Raw genomic sequence first — 17,987 nt, 5'->3', positions numbered from 1 at the left:
AAGTTTCATTCAGATGGCACAATCGAAAGGAATAAGGCTCGTTTGGTTGCTCGAGGTTTTACACAAACCTATGGCGTCGATTATAAAGAGACATTTGCTCCGGTGGCAAAAATGAACACTGTTAGAGTATTGTTGTCGGTTGCAATTAACAATGCATGGCCTCTCTTTCAAATGGATGTTAAAAATGCTTTCCTGCATGGTGAACTTGAAGAAGAGGTTTACATGAAGCTACCCCCAGGTCATCCTCAATCAAACAATCCAGAAATGGTGTGCAAACTCCATAAATCCATTTATGGTCTCAAGCAAAGTCCACGTGCATGGTATGCCAAGCTCATTCATGTTTTGGAAAGGGTTGGTTTTTGTCGAAGTATTGCGGATTCTTCCCTATTTGTTCGTTCCAGCTTAGTGGGTAAACTAGTTGTGCTCATTTATGTTGATGATCTAATTGTGACAGGTGATAATATGTCAGAGATTAATGCTCTTAAACAGTATCTCAACAACAAGTTTGCTATCAAGGATCTTGGCACTCTCAAATACTTTCTGGGCATCGAGATGGCACACTCTCACAAGGGTTTCTTCCTCAACCAACGCAAGTATGTCATGGATCTTCTTCACGAAGCAAAAATGACAGATTGCAAGCCTGCTCGTACCCCCTTGGATAGCAACTTGAAGCTAAAAACTCACGGTGATCCAGTTCCCAATTTAAGTTACTATCAAAGAATGGTTGGCAAACTCATTTATCTGACTATCACACGTCCTGATATATCATATGCTGTCAGCATTGTTAGCCAGTTTATGCACTCTCCAAGCATGGATCATTTGAAGATTGTTCATCGTGTGCTACGTTATCTTAAGGGTTCCATTGGTAGAGGAATTCTTATGCGCAACAATAGTCACACTTAGATCTCAGGCTATACCGATGCTGACTGGGCAGGCAATTCTCTCGATCGCAAGTCTACCACTGGGTTTTGTACGTTTGTGGGAGGCAACCTAGTTACCTGGAAAAGCAAGAAACAAAGTGTTGTTGCACGCTCTAGTGCAGAGGCAGAGTATCGTGCTATGGCGTCCACTGCTTGTGAACTTATTTGGCTCAAAAGCCTTCTGTTGACTTTAGGTTTTCCTCATCAACAACCCATGTCCCTACACTGTGATAATCAGGCCGCGATGCACATTGCATCGAATCCTGTATTCCATGAGCGAACTAAACATATTGAAGTTGATTGTCACTACGTCAGAAATCAAGTTCAGTCCAAGGTGATCGACACTCACTACACGCGCAGTCATGATCAACTTGCAGATATTTTCACAAAAGGATTACCCTCTGCTGATTTTCAACGTCTTTTGTTCAAGCTTGGATCAATTAATCCCTTTGATCCAGCTTGAGGGGGAGTATTGGAAGAAACTTTACTTTTCCATGTTTCCTTCTATGTTTTCTGCTTCCATGTTTCATGCTTTGCTTTTTCTTTCTTTATGTTTTGCTTTCCTTTCTTCCGCTCATTTATATGAGCTTTCCTTGTAAGTTACACACATATACAAATATAGACATTCAAAATTCAATACTTCCCTTGCTTCGTAGCAAGAATCCCGTCGCCTTTGTCCAAGGAACTAGCAAGTGTCCCCCTGCCTTCCTTAAGACTCTCAAGAATCTCGCGGTCATCCTTAAGGAAGGCTGGGGTGACATTGTGTGATCGAGTTTGATGGTAAGGAAGTTGGACATGTTGGGGGGAGGGGGGTGTTAGGATTTGTGATAGAGGGTCATATGATTACCTGATACAATTGGAAACTTCTTGCACAAATACAAGGTCACAATCTGGCAGCCGTAAGATTATATCATAACTTAGAGCCAGGGGGAGTTATAAATGGGAGTGACAACAAATTTGCTATGGAGATATTTATAGAGGGCCTGCATACCAAAGTCTCTTCCAAATCCACTTATCTTATACCCTCCGTAAGGGCAGTCTCGATCGAATGCAAAGTAGCAGTTGATCCAAATAATGCCTGCACGAATTGACCTTGAGACGGTGTTGGCCACATTCAAGTCCTTGGTTATGATCCCTGCTGCTAGGCCGTATCTGGTGTTGTTGGCTCTCTGTATTGCCTCCTCGATTGTCCTGCAACAGTTTCACACGCCATGATTTTAAGCAATGTTCGTATTGAAGCCTTGAAGGCGAATCAAACAAAAGAAATCAGACTTGTCCTACTTACTTGAACTTCATCAGCGCCATTACGGGTCCAAATATTTCATCTTGGGCTATGAGCATATCATCATAAGATTAATGAGACGAGAATGATATAACAAAATAGAACACGAATATAGTGATATGGATTTGATGTTCCATTCGCATTGATAGAGTTGAATTTATGAATGTACCTTGACATTAGTGAATATTGTAGGCTCAATGTAATATCCCTTGTTCCCCAAAGGCTTGGCTCCTGTTAATAAAATTTGGGGCCGTTATTTTTGCATGTTGGACGCAGAAACAACTCGGGGTAACGAGCCCAGTTTCCGACGAAGGATGCCGCGAGTTGCAGGCCATTTTCCTGCCAACTCTGGCTACGACAACTCCAAATCAGTATGAACCTCTTCTCCTCATTCCAAGCTTCATTTCCATAGCTAGAACGTCGAAAATGGTGAAGAAATGAGCTCGAACGGAGCTCAAGAACCCTTGCCCAATTTTCAGTTGATCCACAGCTTGAAACCGGGTCAACCTGACCCCACTACCCTGAACCCAGATCTGACCTGACTCGTACCCAGATCTAACCTGACCCGAACCCAATGGAATATTCTTCAGAATATTCCATCAGGGAATATTCTTCAGAATATTCCATCAGGGAATATTCTTCAGAATATTCCATCAGGGAATATTCTCTAGAATATTCTTGTTGACTTTTATGGAATTTGCCCGGGACCCCTCTTAGGGTATTTCAACGCCCTTCCGCGCTTCGTTTTCCCAAATTCAATCATTTTAGTAGGGTTTTTACTAATTGGTCCCTCTATGTGCTTAGGTGCGTTTATTAGTGGCGATTTCGTCCTCCCTTGTTCGAATGGCTCTTCGGTGACGGAGTATCAGTGAGTGGACCCCTTCCAAAATACATGATTTAATTACTAGAAAGGCATACATGAAAAGTATGATTTTATGACTACATTTTATGAAACGTTTATGAGTTCTCGGATTTACGCTTTATGATATATCATGCAACGAACAAATGAATGGGTCCTACACTGAAAGGACTCGAAGATACTAATGCGTAAGTGTCTTGACAACGAGATTGTACACCTAGATTCTAAGTGAAGGGGGCACCAAACAAAGCATGAGTGGACCAAGTTTATATATAAGTAATACTAAAATCAACTACTCTTCAAATTTACTAACCCCCAGTTTTAGAAACTCATATAGCATAATAAATTATAGGTTTTCCGAAAACCCTAGCATACCGTAAAAAACTTCATAAAACATATATCGTATATAGTGTGATTAGTAGTGGTATAACAATCGCCCGAAGGCCTACGTCGCGAGCTTGAATGCATATATAAATCTTCCACCCGAAGACCCTACATCGAATGCCCGAAGGCCCTACATCGCCCACCCGAAGGAATATATAAATGAATATCCACTAAGCACAGAAAATCATGAATATAATCTTTCCAAAATATTTTCATAATATTCCTTCTACACTATTCTTGATTAGTTATATACTTTAAACACGTTCCCACATTTGTATATTCATTATATTTAATTTTACGTGTTTTATTTTCGTTCGTTCTTTCCTCATAACTTACATACATGTTAATATGGCTTCGTTGCCTTCAAGTGTCGGCCAGTACATGTCTACCCTGGTGTTTGGAGGATATTGGGATCAAGCGTGTCACTATAGTAGCGAAGCCACTAGTTGGTCCTTTTTTTTTTTTTTTTTTTTTTATAAAAACGACACATACTTGTTAAGTAATGGACTCCTCTCTCATACAACAGGCCGTTTGATTTCGAATTCTTAAAATGTCCTCTAATTCAATAACAATGAAAAAAACGATTATCCTCTACGCGACGAAGTAACAACCTTCCAGCCAAGTACCAATAGTACACAGCCACGTTTTCAAGCAACGGAACATTACGCGGGAAAGGACAACCGGATAAGAAAAACCGGTTACACATTAACCGCCCCCGCGAATCTTCATTCTCTGCAGATAAAACTACCTAAAAAGAACCTAACTTTCCAGATTCTCGCCCCACTATAAATTGCGCACCAAACTTCACTTTCCAGATTCTCGCCCCACTATAAATTGCGCACTAAACTTCACCGTCCCCGATCATCTTCTCCATTGAAAACCACAATAACAAATCCGGTAAACCTTCAAAAATCTCTCTCTCTCTCTCTAGATTTCCGACGATGCCGAGCCGCAAAATAGCAGTCATAGGCCAGGACTGGGAGGTGGTGGTCCTCCAGAAGAAGCCCAATATTGCCCGTGCCCTCCGCGACCCGAAGGTGGTGAACCAGGCTATGCGGTCGGGCGTGCCGGTCCAGACCATCAAGAAATTCGACGGGGGCTCGAACAAGAAGGCGGCGCCGGTGGTCAGCGTTAAGAAGCTCGATGAGGCGGCCGAGCCAGCGGCGCTGGAGCGGGTGTCGACGGAGGTGCGACAGGCGATGCAGAAGGCGCGGCTGGAGAAGAAGATGAGCCAGGCGGAGCTGGCGAAGCGTATCAACGAGCGGCCTCAGGTGGTGCAGGAGTACGAGAACGGGAAGGCGGTGCCGAACCAGGCGGTGCTGGCGAAGATGGAGAGGGTTCTGGGAGTTAAGCTCCGGGGCAAAGTTGGGAAATAGAAAAAGTCCTGTCAGGGTTGTTTTGTGTCGTGAACGTGATGTTGTCTGTTGTGTGGGTGCGTGTGTATATGGGGTCTGTTTAAAATCGAGAGTTAAGAACTGGGTGTGGTGATCAAAACTGTGTACAAAGATGCAAAAGATATGTAGTAGGCTGAAATCGCCAATGGATTTCATGAGATTAATGGAATTTGACGTTTTCGGTGGCAAAATATTATGGTTTTTATTGTTACTGTTGTAGAATTATCTGAAAGACAGCTAGAGGATCACTTCAACAACACCGATATTATTTCTAACTTGGTAATTACTACCTGCACAATCCGTCAGAAATGACCTTGGTGGTAGTTGGAGTGAGATTAGAATATTTAAACTCTTCTTTTTTCATTGATATAATCAATGTGGGACATTTCAACAACTGTATGATCTGATCAAACACTTTTTGGCAATTTCATATCAACTCAAGAATTTGTATTATCGGATGTAATTAGGGTTTGGGATAGAGGGTGAACAGCTATATGTCAAGCTCAAACTTCTGTATATTTTTCATATGATTACCTGATACAATTGGAAACTTCTCACCCAAAAATAGGTGTATTATTATTGCACAAATACAAGGTCACAATCTGGCAGCCGTAAGATTCTATCATAACTTAGAGCCAGGGGGAGTTATAAATGGGAGTGACAACAGATTTGCTATGGAGATACTCATAGAGGCCCTGCATACCAAATTCTCTTCCAAATCCACTCATCTTATACCCTCCGTAAGGGCAGTCTCGATCGAATGCAAAGTAGCAGTTGATCCAAATAATGCCCGCACGAATTGACCTTGAGACGGTGTTGGCCACATTCAAGTCCTTGGTTATGATCCCTGCTGCTAGGCCGTATCTGGTGTTGTTGGCTCTCTGTATTGCCTCCTCGATTGTCCTGCAACAGTTTCACACGCCATGATTTTGAGCAATGTTCGTGTTGAAGCCTTGAAGGCGAATCAAACAAAAGAAATCAGACTTGTCCTACTTACTTGAACCTCATCAGCGCCATTACAGGTCCAAATATTTCATCTTGGGCTATGAGCATATCATCCTGAGAAAATCGTCATAAGATTAATGGGACGAGAATGATATAACGAAAAAGAACACGAAAATAGTGGTATGGATTTGATGTTCCATTTGCATTGATAGAGTTGAATTTGTGAATGTACCTTGACATCAGTGAATATTGTAGGCTCAATGTAATATCCCTTGTTCCCCAAAGGCTTGCCTCCTGTTAATAAAGTGGCTCCTTCATTCTTCCCATGCTCAATGTAGGTTAGGATTTTATCAAACTGCTTTTTATCAACCTGCAATTTTCAGTGAACTTCACAGATAAGAATTTGTAGGTTGTATTTGGGACAAGCACAGGAATTCGCGAGCATATTGTAGGGCATATATGAATCATAAAACTTCGTTGCTGGCGGTAGAATCAGTTACCTGTGGTCCTTGATGAACATTAGGGTCAAAAGGATCCCCGACTACCCAATCTTTTGCCTTCTCTTGTAACTTCTTCACAAATTCATCATAAATCCCTTCTTGAACATAAATACGGGAACTTGCCACACAAATTTCTCCCTGAAAATGCAATGATTAACATGTGCTCAGTGCTGCTACATAAATCTATCCAAGTCATAAGCAAGGTGCTAGTTAAAACTAAATTGAATGGAAATTACGAACTTCACCTTGTTGTAAAGGACTCCCAAGAGAGCAAGATCAGCAGCCATATTTATATCAGCATCTTCAAATATCACAAGGGGTGATTTGCCTCCTAGTTCAAGCGAAACTTGTTTCAGATTGCTCTTTGCTGCAGCCTGCATTACTTCACGCCCTACCTCAGTCGAACCAGTAAAACTGACCTAATTTATCAAGAACAAGCGTCAACATTACAAATGGGACAGCAAGACATTCAAGTATTGTCATCGAATTTCGTAACAATTGTTCACATAAAGTATACAACATATGAACGAAAGAACAAGAATTTACTTTGTCAATGCCCATATGATGGCTAATGGCTGCACCAGCAGTCTTTCCAAATCCAGTTATGACATTGAACACTCCGTCAGGAACACCAGCCTTCATAAGAATTTACAAGAGAAAGTGAACAACGCTGAGCCACATTGGCAATAAACACAAACAACCGCAGAGAATGAATGAGCTTACCAACTTAGCCAGATAAGCAAAGTATAATGCTGATAGAGGTGTTTGCTCAGCAGGTTTGATGACCATGGTGCAACCAGCAGCTAAGGCAGGGCTAACCTTTGCGAAAAGCAGGGTGCTCGGGAAATTCCAGGGAACAATGAGCCCCACAACACCAATGGGTTCAAGCATCGTATATGCTTGAAGGTTGCGCGAGATTTTGAGCACCTCTCCATGGATTTTGTCAGCTGCACCTGCATAATAACGTACCATTTCTGCTACCTTCGGTATGTCTCTGGTCTTGCCAAAACTGAACAACTTCCCAGCATCAATGGTATCCAAGGTAGCTAGTTCTTCTACATGTTGGTCAATTAAGTCTGCAAACTTCATCATTATCCTTCCCCTCCCCTGAGCATAATTACATTCAAGGCAGTAAACAAATTAGACCTTTCGTAACACATTGATTGATATGGATTTCAGGGTTAATTCCACACCAAGTTGAATTAGTACTAAATGTCAACAAGCTATAATACTGGCACCGTTGGGAACTGACCCTTTCAACATTTTCCATCCTTTTCATATCTGGATTTTGGATTGTATTTTATGATTAACTTTTTGTTGTCATACATAATTTAAGTTTTCGTGTAGTGAAGTACTTGAGTTTGACCTTAAAAATTTTACTTACACTTAAGTCAACGGAATAATCTTATCAAATAATACACCGAAGATAGCTATGAAAATTATTATTAGAAAATTAATAAAGACCATTGTTAGTCCACGAATCAAAATGTCTTGCATACGCATCAAGATGTGATTGACAGGTAAGTAAGAATGACCGAGCGATGTTCAAAAATGAACGTAGCTACACGAGTAGAGTGTTGGAGAGTTACATACAGCGCCAGGCAAGCGAGGCCAAGTTCCATGGTCGAAGGCAGCACGTGCCGCGTTGACAGCCAAGTCAACATCTTCCTTATCTCCTTCTGCAACTCTTGTTATCACCTCCCCTGTTCTTGGATCGATTGTCTCAAATGTTTTACCTTCCAAATTTTTATCGGGGTTCACAAAAAACAAAAAAATTGCAAAAATGAGTCACTTAATCATATGTATATATCTTCATAAATATGGCATTTACAAGCTTAAAAAATAATGGGATCTTGAATTTTGAGAGTTTGCAAATTTGGTTGAGGCAAAAACACAAACAGTACGTAGTCACGGTGAAAAGGGGCAGTAAAGAAACGCTTTTTACTAAACGAAAGCTCGTAGATGGCGAGAAGAAGGGAAACAATAGCGACAAACCTGAAACGGAATCGACGAAACCTCCATTGATAAACAGCTGGGTAAACTTTATTGCTGGAATCTTGACGAAGGAAGCTGAGCCGCCGTTGAAATCAGTCCCCATGGTTGCCGTTTCCTCTGCTCTTCTCTGTTTGTTTGTGTGGAAAAAAAAAAAAAAAAAAAAAAAAAAAGGAGATTTTGTTGTGCTGTTTGCTTCGTGTATGGAATCTGGGAGGGAATATTTGTACAGTTTTAGTCACACACTTTTTTTTTTTTTTTTTTTTAATTTTTCATACATTTTTGTTAATTTTTTAGTATTGATTTTTTTTCAATTCATTCGATCTAACAGTTGAAAATTAAGAAGAGTACATGAGAAGTAAAAATGATTTCGTGGACAACTAGTATTGGGAGGATGAGAAATTATTTTTGTTCAGTCTCCTTAATTGATGATGATACTTATAACTCTATCGATTAGTGTAGATGAGATTGATTTAATCTATTTATTACACAAATCTCAAAATTTAAATAATCGAACGATAATAAATATAGTAATGAGCATCATCAGTATTTTGGGAGTGCATTTTTGCTCACCACCATTTAGTGTGGTGTATGCTCACCATCCTACCTATCATCGTTAGATGAATTTGAATTTTGAGATTTTTTCTCATTTACTGCACGAAACTTGAAATTCAAACTCATCTAATAATGATAAATAAGATGATGAGCATATATCACATTAAATGATAGTGAAAAAAATTCTTCTGTATTTTGAAGGAAAATTTTTTCAATGGATCTGGAGCACGAGAGTGGTGAGCAAAATTACACTAGCAGATGAGTATGATTGTTATGGGGGTGGGGTCAGCTTCGGGGATCTTCCAATTTCCAACAAGGACTGGGCATTTACCCATTCAGACCTCGAAAAACTTTCCTTATCGGACCGGATTTTGCTACTCAACTGCTGAGCAAGGCATAGTGGTTTGGGGCTGCATTGGACAGCATCAGTGTGCGCGCCATTAGTTGTTGAAGTTTTGGATGTTGAAATCTGATTTGATTAGGTTAATTGATGTGTACAAGTTTTACATAGAATTCGTTTGGATATGCTTTCAAAATAACTTAAAGAGTTTTTAGAGAAAGTGTTTTTTGAAAGCATTTTAAGTGTTTTTCCAAAATTTACTTCTATTTTTACTAAGAATTGATTTCAAAAATATTTTTACAAAAAACGCTTTCAATCATTTTAAAAGTACATCCAAACAAGCTTTTAATAGACCAATGGTCTCGTAGTTTGACTGTTCCACTCGTATTGATAACGAAACTATAATCCAATGTTTCATTTCAATAAAAACTCGATGTGGGCAACTAGCGTGTAAATTATAATTATTTTTACAAATGAATAATAATAATTTCATGAAATAAATTTACATTTTTTTTATAAAAAGAAAAAAGTCATGAACTCAATTAATTGGATAGGTTGTGACCAATTTTTGTTAACTGTCCCATGAATTTGGGCATGATTGGTGGGCTGATAGAGATAGGTTGTAACTAATTAAAATGGATTTGAGTACATTATTTGTTTGTTGTGTCAAAATGTTAGAGGACATAATTGGACATGATGAGTTATGATCATAATATGGTGAGTTATCTAACATATCTTTATACATGAGTTACAAGTCTTATTTTACACGTTCCTACCAATCCAATTATATCCCTAAGGCTCAATCTTATCTAGCTCACTAAATGGTCATTTCTCTTTAGTTTATAATTAGTCATGACAATCCATGACATCGTCACTAATATGATGTGTATTGTTCTCCGTAATTTTAAGTTCAATTCTCATTATTTGCAAGTGCAATGCTAAATTACTGTGACTTAACTCAATCTTTCACTTTTAATGTAAAATGTTGTCGTATCAAAATAAATATCCATGTCAACACAACAAGAACCTCGAACTTTTCTCACTTTGCTCATATTGTGCTTAATTCCTTTAATATGGCTTTTAGCCTAAAGCACCCGCCCCCTCCTCGCACTCCGCCCACAGAGTATGTTTCTGATCAAAAATTCACGAAATTTGGAATGTTGAATTTGATTTGGGTGTTTGTAACTTTGGACAAACGACCAACCTGATGATAAGTCATTCCTTCTTAATCGACCAACCTACTACTATATGCCAAACTCAAACTTCTGTATTTTTTTTTATCAAAAAAAAAAAAAACGATATAATACAAGACACAATTTGGCATCGCATCAAACTTCAACTATTCGAACTGTCTATTTTTCAAGTTGCACCTTATAGATCATTTTTTCAAAATATTAGCCAAATCGGAAATATTTAAGACATCTAATTAAGTTCAAAGAAATTGACGAACATTATGTTTTAAGAAAAATTGAAATTTCATCGTGCCAATTAAATAGGCAAATGGTTTTGGATTGGATTGAAGTTTTGCATAAATAATCTGTCAATTGAGACTTACAAAATAGACTGTTCAGATTGTTGAAATTCGATGTGGAATAGGTCCCACAACTAATGTCACATCCCAGCCCGGGCCCCCACCACATCCTGGGCTCGACTCCACCGTAACACGATATTGTCCGTTTTGGGCCCCGACCACACCCTCACTGTTTTGTTTTTGGAAACTCACATAAGAACTTCCCAATGGGTCGCCCATCATGGGTAACACGATATTGTCCGCTTTGGGCCCCGACTACGCCCTCACGGTTTTGTTTCTGGAAACTTACACAATAACTTCCCAATGGGTCACCCATCAGGAGATTGCTCTCGCGCGCTAGTTGCTTAACTTCGGAGTTCCTACGGAACTCAAAGCCATTGAGCTCCCAAAAAGAATCGTGCTAAGTAAAGATGAAAATATACATATAAGGCTTAGAGAATCCACTTCCCTAAACAATGTGGGTTGTCACAACTAATCTCCATTTTTTGGAAAAAAATGGGGATCGCTTTAGGGCCTGATGTATATAGGTATATTATTATTGCACAAATACAAGGTCACAATCTGGCAGCCGTGAGATTATATTGTAACTTAGAGCCAGGGGGAGTTATAAATGGGAGTGACAACAGATTTGGTATGGAGATACTCATAGAGGCCCTGCATACCAGACTCTCTTCCAAATCCACTCATCTTATACCCTCCGCCAGGGCAGTCTAGATCGCATTCAAAGTAGCAGTTGATCCAAATAATGCCCGCACGAATTGACCTTGAGACAGTGTTGGCCACATTCAAGTCATTGGTTATGATCCCTGCTGCTAGGCCGTATCTGGTGTTGTTGGCTCTCTGTATCGCCTCCTCGATTGTCCTGCAACATTTCAACGTGCAAACAACGTTTGTGTTGAAGCCTTGAACGCGAATCAAACAAAAGAAATCAGACTACTTACTTGAACTTCATCAAAGCCATTACTGGTCCGAATATTTCATCTTGGGCTATGAGCATGTCATCCTGAGAAAATCGTCATAAGATCAATGAGAAGAGAATGATATAACGAAAAAGAACACGAAAATAACCCTATGGATTAGATGTTCCATTTGCATTGCTAAAGTTGGAGTTTGTGAATGTACCTTGACATCAGTGAATATTGTAGGTTCAATGTAATATCCCTTGTTCCCCACAGGCTTGCCCCCTGTTAATAAAGTGGCTCCTCCATTCTTACCATGCTCAATGTAGGTTAGGATTTTATCAAACTGCTTCTTATCAACCTGCAATTTCCAGTAAACGTCACGGATGCAAATTTGTAGGTTGTATTTGGGCTAAGCTCAGGATTTGCGAGCATATTGTAGGGCATAGATCAATCATAAAACTCCATTGCTGGCGGTAGAGTCAGTTACCTGCGGTCCTTGATGGACATTAGGATCAAAAGGATCCCCGACTACCCAATCTTTTGCCTTCTCTTGTAACTTCTTCACAAATTCATCATAAATCCCTTCTTGAACATAAACACGGGAACTTGCCACACAAATTTCTCCCTGAAATTGTGAATGACTAACACGTGGTCGGTGCTGCTACATAAATCTATCCAAGTCATAAACAAGAAGCTGCTACGTAAACCGATCCAAGTCATAAACAAGTCGCTAGTTTAAAATTAAATTGAACGGAAATTATGAACTTCACCTTGTTCAAAAGGATTCCCAAGAGAGCAAGATCAGCAGCCATATTTATATCAGCATCATCAAAAATCACAAGGGGTGATTTGCCTCCTAGTTCAAGTGAAACTTGTTTCAGATTGCTCTTTGCTGCAGCCTGCATTACTTCACGCCCTACCTCAGTGGAACCAGTAAAACTGACCTAATATATCAAGAACAAGCGTCAACATTACAAATCACAACAAGGCATTCAAGTATTGTCATCGAATTTCGTAACAATTTTTCACATAAAGGATTCAAATTTGAACGAAAGAACGAGAATTTACTTTGTCAATGTCCATATGATGGCTGATGGCAGCACCAGCAGTCTTTCCAAATCCAGTTATGACATTGAACACTCCGTCAGGAACACCAGCCTTCATAAGAATTTACAAGAGAGAGTCGACAACGGCGAGCCACATTGGCAATAAACACAAATTAACGCAGAGAATGAATGAGCTTACCAACTTAGCCAGATGAGCATAGTATAATGCAGATAGAGGTGTTTGCTCAGCAGGTTTGGAGACCATGGTGCAACCAGCAGCTAAGGCAGGGCTGACCTTTGTGAAAAGCAGGGCGCTAGGGAAATTCCAGGGGACAATGAGCCCCACAACACCAATGGGTTCAAGCATGTATACGCTTGAAGGTCACGCGACATCTTGAGCACCTCTCCATGGATTTTGTCAGCTGCACCTGCATAATAACGTAGTGTTTCTACTACAAGCGGTATGTCCATGGTCTTGCAAGAGCTGAACAACTTCCCGGCATCAATGGTATCCAAGATAGCTAGTTCTTCTAAATGTTGGTCAATTAAGTCTGCAAGCTTCATCATTATCCTTCCCCTCTCCTGAACATTACATTCAAGCCAGTGAACAAATTAGATCTTTCGTAACAAGTTGATCGATACGGATTTCAGGGTCAATTGCACACTAATCATTTATTCAAAAAATATTAAGCCAAGTTATGTGCAGAATGACCGAGCGATATTCAAAAATGAATGTCTTGCATACGTATCAAGATGTTCAAAAATGAATGTAGCTACAAGAGTAGAGTGTTGGAGAGTTAGTTACATACGGCGCCAGGCAAACGAGGCCAAGTGCCATGGTCGAAGGCAGCACGCGCCGCCTTGACAGCCAAGTCAACATCTTCCTTATCTCCTTCTGCAACTCTTGTTATCACCTCCCCTGTTCTTGGATCTATTGTCTCAAATGTTTTACCTTCCAAATTTGATCGGGGTTCACAAACCAAAAACAAAAAAATTGCAGAAATGTCAGTGAGTCACTTAATCATATGTATATTGTTGTGCCTTGGCTGATTATCTTCACCAACATACAAACCCACAGTTGAATAGTTTAAAATACAAGAAATAAAGACACCGAGAAATTTACGAGGTTCGGCAAAAACCTGCCTACGTCCTCGGAGAGATATTGCTCTTCACTATGAGAAAAACAGTACAAGTTACACATGAGTTAAATCGACATAACCCAATCCCATATCCCTTGTACACCCTCTCACAGAATTTTCCCAAGAGCCTCACTCTATCCCAAGAGTTCTTTCACAAGAGATTTTTCACTCTAGCTCTCTAGATTTTTTCTCACCCTTGGCCCCTTGTTTTTCCAAATGCTCTCACCATCTCTTTTTATGCTTTTCTTCATCCTAGCCAAATAATTATGGCTTTGAAAAAGCCACAAAACAAGGAGCAAATTAAGCCACAAAATAAGCCACAAAACAAGGAGCAAATTAAGCCACAAAATAAGCCACAAAACAAGGAAACATAATCCTCATCATGATGTTCCCTCATCAATTTTGTTTTGTTTCCTAGCCTAATTTGGCCACTATCCAACAATCTCCACCTTGGCCAAATTGTACCAAAGTCCATTGGCCTTACGTACCAGCATGCACACTCTGAATCAACCTCGTTGGTCCTGTTCCGATTCAGTCACTGCCAATGCATGTGCAGCTGCTGCAAGCAAAAAAAAACATTTAGCTTCAGACAGGATCTCGACACATCCTCGTCTCCTGCAGCAGGTTTTCCTCCTCTTCATTGTCTGCAACTTGGAAACTTGTCAGTGCACCTATTTCCAGCAACACCCGTCGAGCCAGACAAACATTCCTCACACTTCTCATTCTTCAGGACCATCTCATCACCTGTGAATCCCATAGCTCCACCTGCTGCAAAACCCCTGCAACACTTGAGACTATACATCACCAGGAGATGTGTTGCTTCGAGTACCTAGAGGGCATACTCGAAGTCTTCCGCCACAAAATTGCTGCTACCTGGACCAAGATCATCCTTTCTTTTTCTCAAAGGACAATTTATCCTTTTATGCCCGAATTCTTTGCAGTCATAGCATTGTGGTCCCTTGCCTTTGGAGCTTGATTTGAACCTGTTGTCTCTCTCAAATCCTCCTCCCAATTTTCTTCCATGATTCCAACCTTGAACAGCTAAAGCAGTCTCGTGCCCACCATCAACAATGGTCTTCCTCTTTTGTGTATCATAAGACACCAAAGAAGCCTGCACCTGCTCCAAACTTACTGTATCTTTTCCATGCAATAAGGTTGTCACAAGATTCTCATATGAATCTGGAAGTGAGGTAAGAAGTAAGAGGGCTTTATCTTCTTCCTCAACCTTAACATCAACTTTCCTCAATTGATCCAAGTATCCATTGAACACATTCATGTGGTCCATGAGATTCCCGCCTTCATCCATCTTCAGCTTGTACAGCTTCCTCTTCAGATGTAACTTGTTGGTCAAACTCTTAGCAATATAGAGTTTTTCCAACTTCTCCCACAGTGCAGGCGCAGAATCTTCATCCATAACATTGTTGATAATGTTATCAGCTATGCAGTGTCGAATCGTGCTAACACAACGCGACTCCAGCTCCTCCCACTGGTCATCTGTCATTTCTTTAGGCTTCCCATCTTTTCCCTTCAAAGCTCTAACCAAGCCTTGTTGAGTCAAGACATCCTTTACTCTCATCTGCCAGAGAGTAAAACTGCCCTTCCCATTAAACTTCTCAACTGAAAACGACATGTTTGTAGTCATCATGGTGAATAATAAATCTGAACCTTCAATGAACCAAAGCTTCCAACAAAGCTCTGATACCAATTGTTGTGCCTTGGCTGATTATCTTCACCAACATACAAACCGACAGTTGAATAGTTTAAAATACAAGAAATAAAGACACCGAGAAATTTACGAGGTTCGGCAAAAACCTGCCTACGTCCTCGGAGAGATATTGCTCTTCACTATGAGAAAAACAGTACAAGTTACACATGAGTTAAATCGACATAACCCAATCCCATATCCCTTGTACACCCTCTCACAGAATTTTCCCAAGAGCCTCACTCTACCCCAAGAGTTCTTTCACAAGAGATTTTTCACTCTAGCTCTCTAGATTTTTTCTCACCCTTGGCCCCTTGTTTTTCCAAATGCTCTCACCATCTCTTTTTATGCTTTTCTTCATCCTAGCCAAATAATTATGGCTTTGAAAAAGCCACAAAACAAGGAGCAAATTAAGCCACAAAATAAGCCACAAAACAAGCCACAAAACAAGGAAACATAATCCTCATCATGATGTTCCCTCATCAATTTTGTTTTGTTTCCTAGCCTAATTTGGCCACTATCCAACATATATGTATATATCTTCGTATATATGGCAAAAATAATGGGATCTTGAATTTTGAGAGTTTGCAAATTTGGTTGAGGCGGAAACACAAACAGCACGTAATCATGGTGAAAACAGGCAGTAAAGAAACGCTTTTTACTAAATGAAAGCTCGTAGATTGCGAGAAGAAGGGAAACAATGGCGACAAACCTGAAACGGAATCGACGAAACCTCCATTGATGAACAGCTGGGTAAACTTTATTGCTGGAATCTTGACGAATGAAGCTGAGCCGCCGTTGACATCACTCCCCATGGTTGTCGTTTCCTCTGCTCTTCCCTGCGTTTTGCTCTGTTTGCTTGTGTGGAAAAAAAAGTAAGAGATTTTGTCGTGTTGTGTTTGTTTGCTTCGTGTACGGAATCTGGGGGGGTGTATTTGTACATTTCAGTCGCACACTTTTTTTTTAACTTTTCGTACATTTTTGTTAATTTTTTGGTATTGACTTTTCCAATTCATTCGACGTGTTAGTCGAAAATTAAAAAGAGTGCCAAAAAATAACTGTGTGGACAGCTAGTATTGGGAGGATGAGAAATTATTTTTGGCCAGTTCCCTTAAGTGATGATGATACTTATAGGGGTGTGCTATCCAGTATTTACATACTTATTTTTACTTATCATACACCTCTTGTTGATTTCCGTCTCTTGATCTTTCTCAATTCATCTGATCCGACGACCGAAAATTAAAAAGGTGTGTGAGAAGTAAAAAAAGGTATGTGAATATCACATCCCTATTTATAACTCTATCGATTACTGTGGATGAGTTTGATTTAGAAGGGTGCATTCAATTGAGAATTTGAGATAATTTAATGGATTTTTATGGAGTTTAATTGATTTGTAGAGATTTCATATAAAATTTTGATTCAATTTCCTCGAAATCTCATAGGAATATGTGAGATTTGTGGATGCTTAAAATACACTACGAAATCTCTCTAATTCCCTCTAATTCCTCAACTTTCTCAAATTCTTTAAAATCAATTTCTAATTGAATACGTCTGAAATGTTATAAACTTCTTTAAAATCTTAATTGAATACACCCGAATTTTTAAATATTTTAATAAACTATCTTAAAATTCCAATTGAATATACCTTGAATTTCAGATAATCACTTAAAATCCCGATTAAATACCCCTAGATTCATTAAAAGAATTAAAATCCCTCAAAATTCCAATTGAATACACCCTCCTTAATCTATTTATTACACAAATCTCAAAACTTAAATAATCAAACGATAATAAATATAATAATGAGCATCACCACTATTATAGATGAGAAATTTTTCAGGGAGTCCGGAACACTAGAGTGGTGAGCAAAATTAAACTAGCAGATGAGTCTGATGAGTTATGGGGTGGGGTCAGCTTCGGGGATCTTCCAATTTCCAACAAGGAGTGGTCATTGGATCCTCTCCTGAGCAGGAGATCAGGATTCTCTTGACTCAATAACACGGGTCGTTGAATTTTGATTCAACGAGTACAAATAGGGGATTTCTCTAAAATTATAATAATTTTAGTCGTTGAATCAAAATCTAACGGTCCGTGTTAGTAGACCAGAAGGATCCTGATCTCCTGCTCAAGATAAGATCTAATTCCGGCATTTACCTATACAGACCTCGAAAAGTTTCCTTATCGGACCGGATTTTGCCGCTGAGCAAGGCAAAGGGACAGCATCAGTGTGCGTGCCATTAGTTAAAGTTTTGGATGATGTTGAAATCTGATATGATTAGGTTAATTGATGTGTACAAGTTTTACTTAATGGACCAACGCTCTCCTATAATTCGATGTTTTCATGCAATAAAAACTTAATGTGGTTATGTAACATATCTTTATACATGAGTTATAAGTTTTATTTTACACGTCCCTACCAATTCAATTTTATCTCTAATGCTCAATCTCATTTAGTCCACTAAACGGATCATTTCTCTTTAGTTTATAATTATTCAT

At 39.5% G+C, this 17,987-nt stretch overlaps 2 protein-coding genes and 1 pseudogene across 2 annotated transcripts; 1 reads left to right on the top strand and 2 right to left on the bottom strand.

Moving 5' to 3' along the window:
- Window positions 1-4,280: 4,280 nt before the first annotated feature.
- Window positions 4,281-5,117, top strand: LOC137748886 (multiprotein-bridging factor 1c-like). Its single transcript, XM_068489078.1, has one exon. The coding sequence runs from the start codon at window positions 4,387-4,389 to the stop codon at window positions 4,819-4,821; it is 435 nt and encodes a 144-aa protein (XP_068345179.1). The 5' UTR covers window positions 4,281-4,386; the 3' UTR covers window positions 4,822-5,117.
- A 221-nt stretch (window positions 5,118-5,338) lies between these two features.
- LOC137747351 (aldehyde dehydrogenase family 2 member C4-like) lies at window positions 5,339-8,437 on the bottom strand. The gene is made up of 9 exons (XM_068487448.1): window positions 8,280-8,437; window positions 7,878-8,020; window positions 7,008-7,391; window positions 6,831-6,920; window positions 6,530-6,703; window positions 6,285-6,422; window positions 6,017-6,154; window positions 5,837-5,898; window positions 5,339-5,742 (listed from the first exon to the last, which is right to left on the bottom strand). Exons 1-9 carry the CDS (start codon window positions 8,380-8,382, stop codon window positions 5,469-5,471), a joined length of 1,506 nt encoding a protein of 501 aa, XP_068343549.1. The 5' UTR covers window positions 8,383-8,437; the 3' UTR covers window positions 5,339-5,468.
- Window positions 8,438-11,159: 2,722 nt separating this feature from the next.
- LOC137748163 (aldehyde dehydrogenase family 2 member C4-like) lies at window positions 11,160-16,380 on the bottom strand (annotated as a pseudogene).
- Between the last annotated feature and the right edge of the window lie 1,607 nt (window positions 16,381-17,987).

Source organism: Pyrus communis, chromosome 10 (genome assembly GCF_963583255.1).
Source record: "Pyrus communis chromosome 10, drPyrComm1.1, whole genome shotgun sequence".
In the NCBI taxonomy this organism is placed as follows: domain Eukaryota; kingdom Viridiplantae; phylum Streptophyta; class Magnoliopsida; order Rosales; family Rosaceae; genus Pyrus; species Pyrus communis.
Note: the sequence above shows the minus strand (reverse complement) of the source record. Positions and strands in the feature narration are given on the sequence as shown.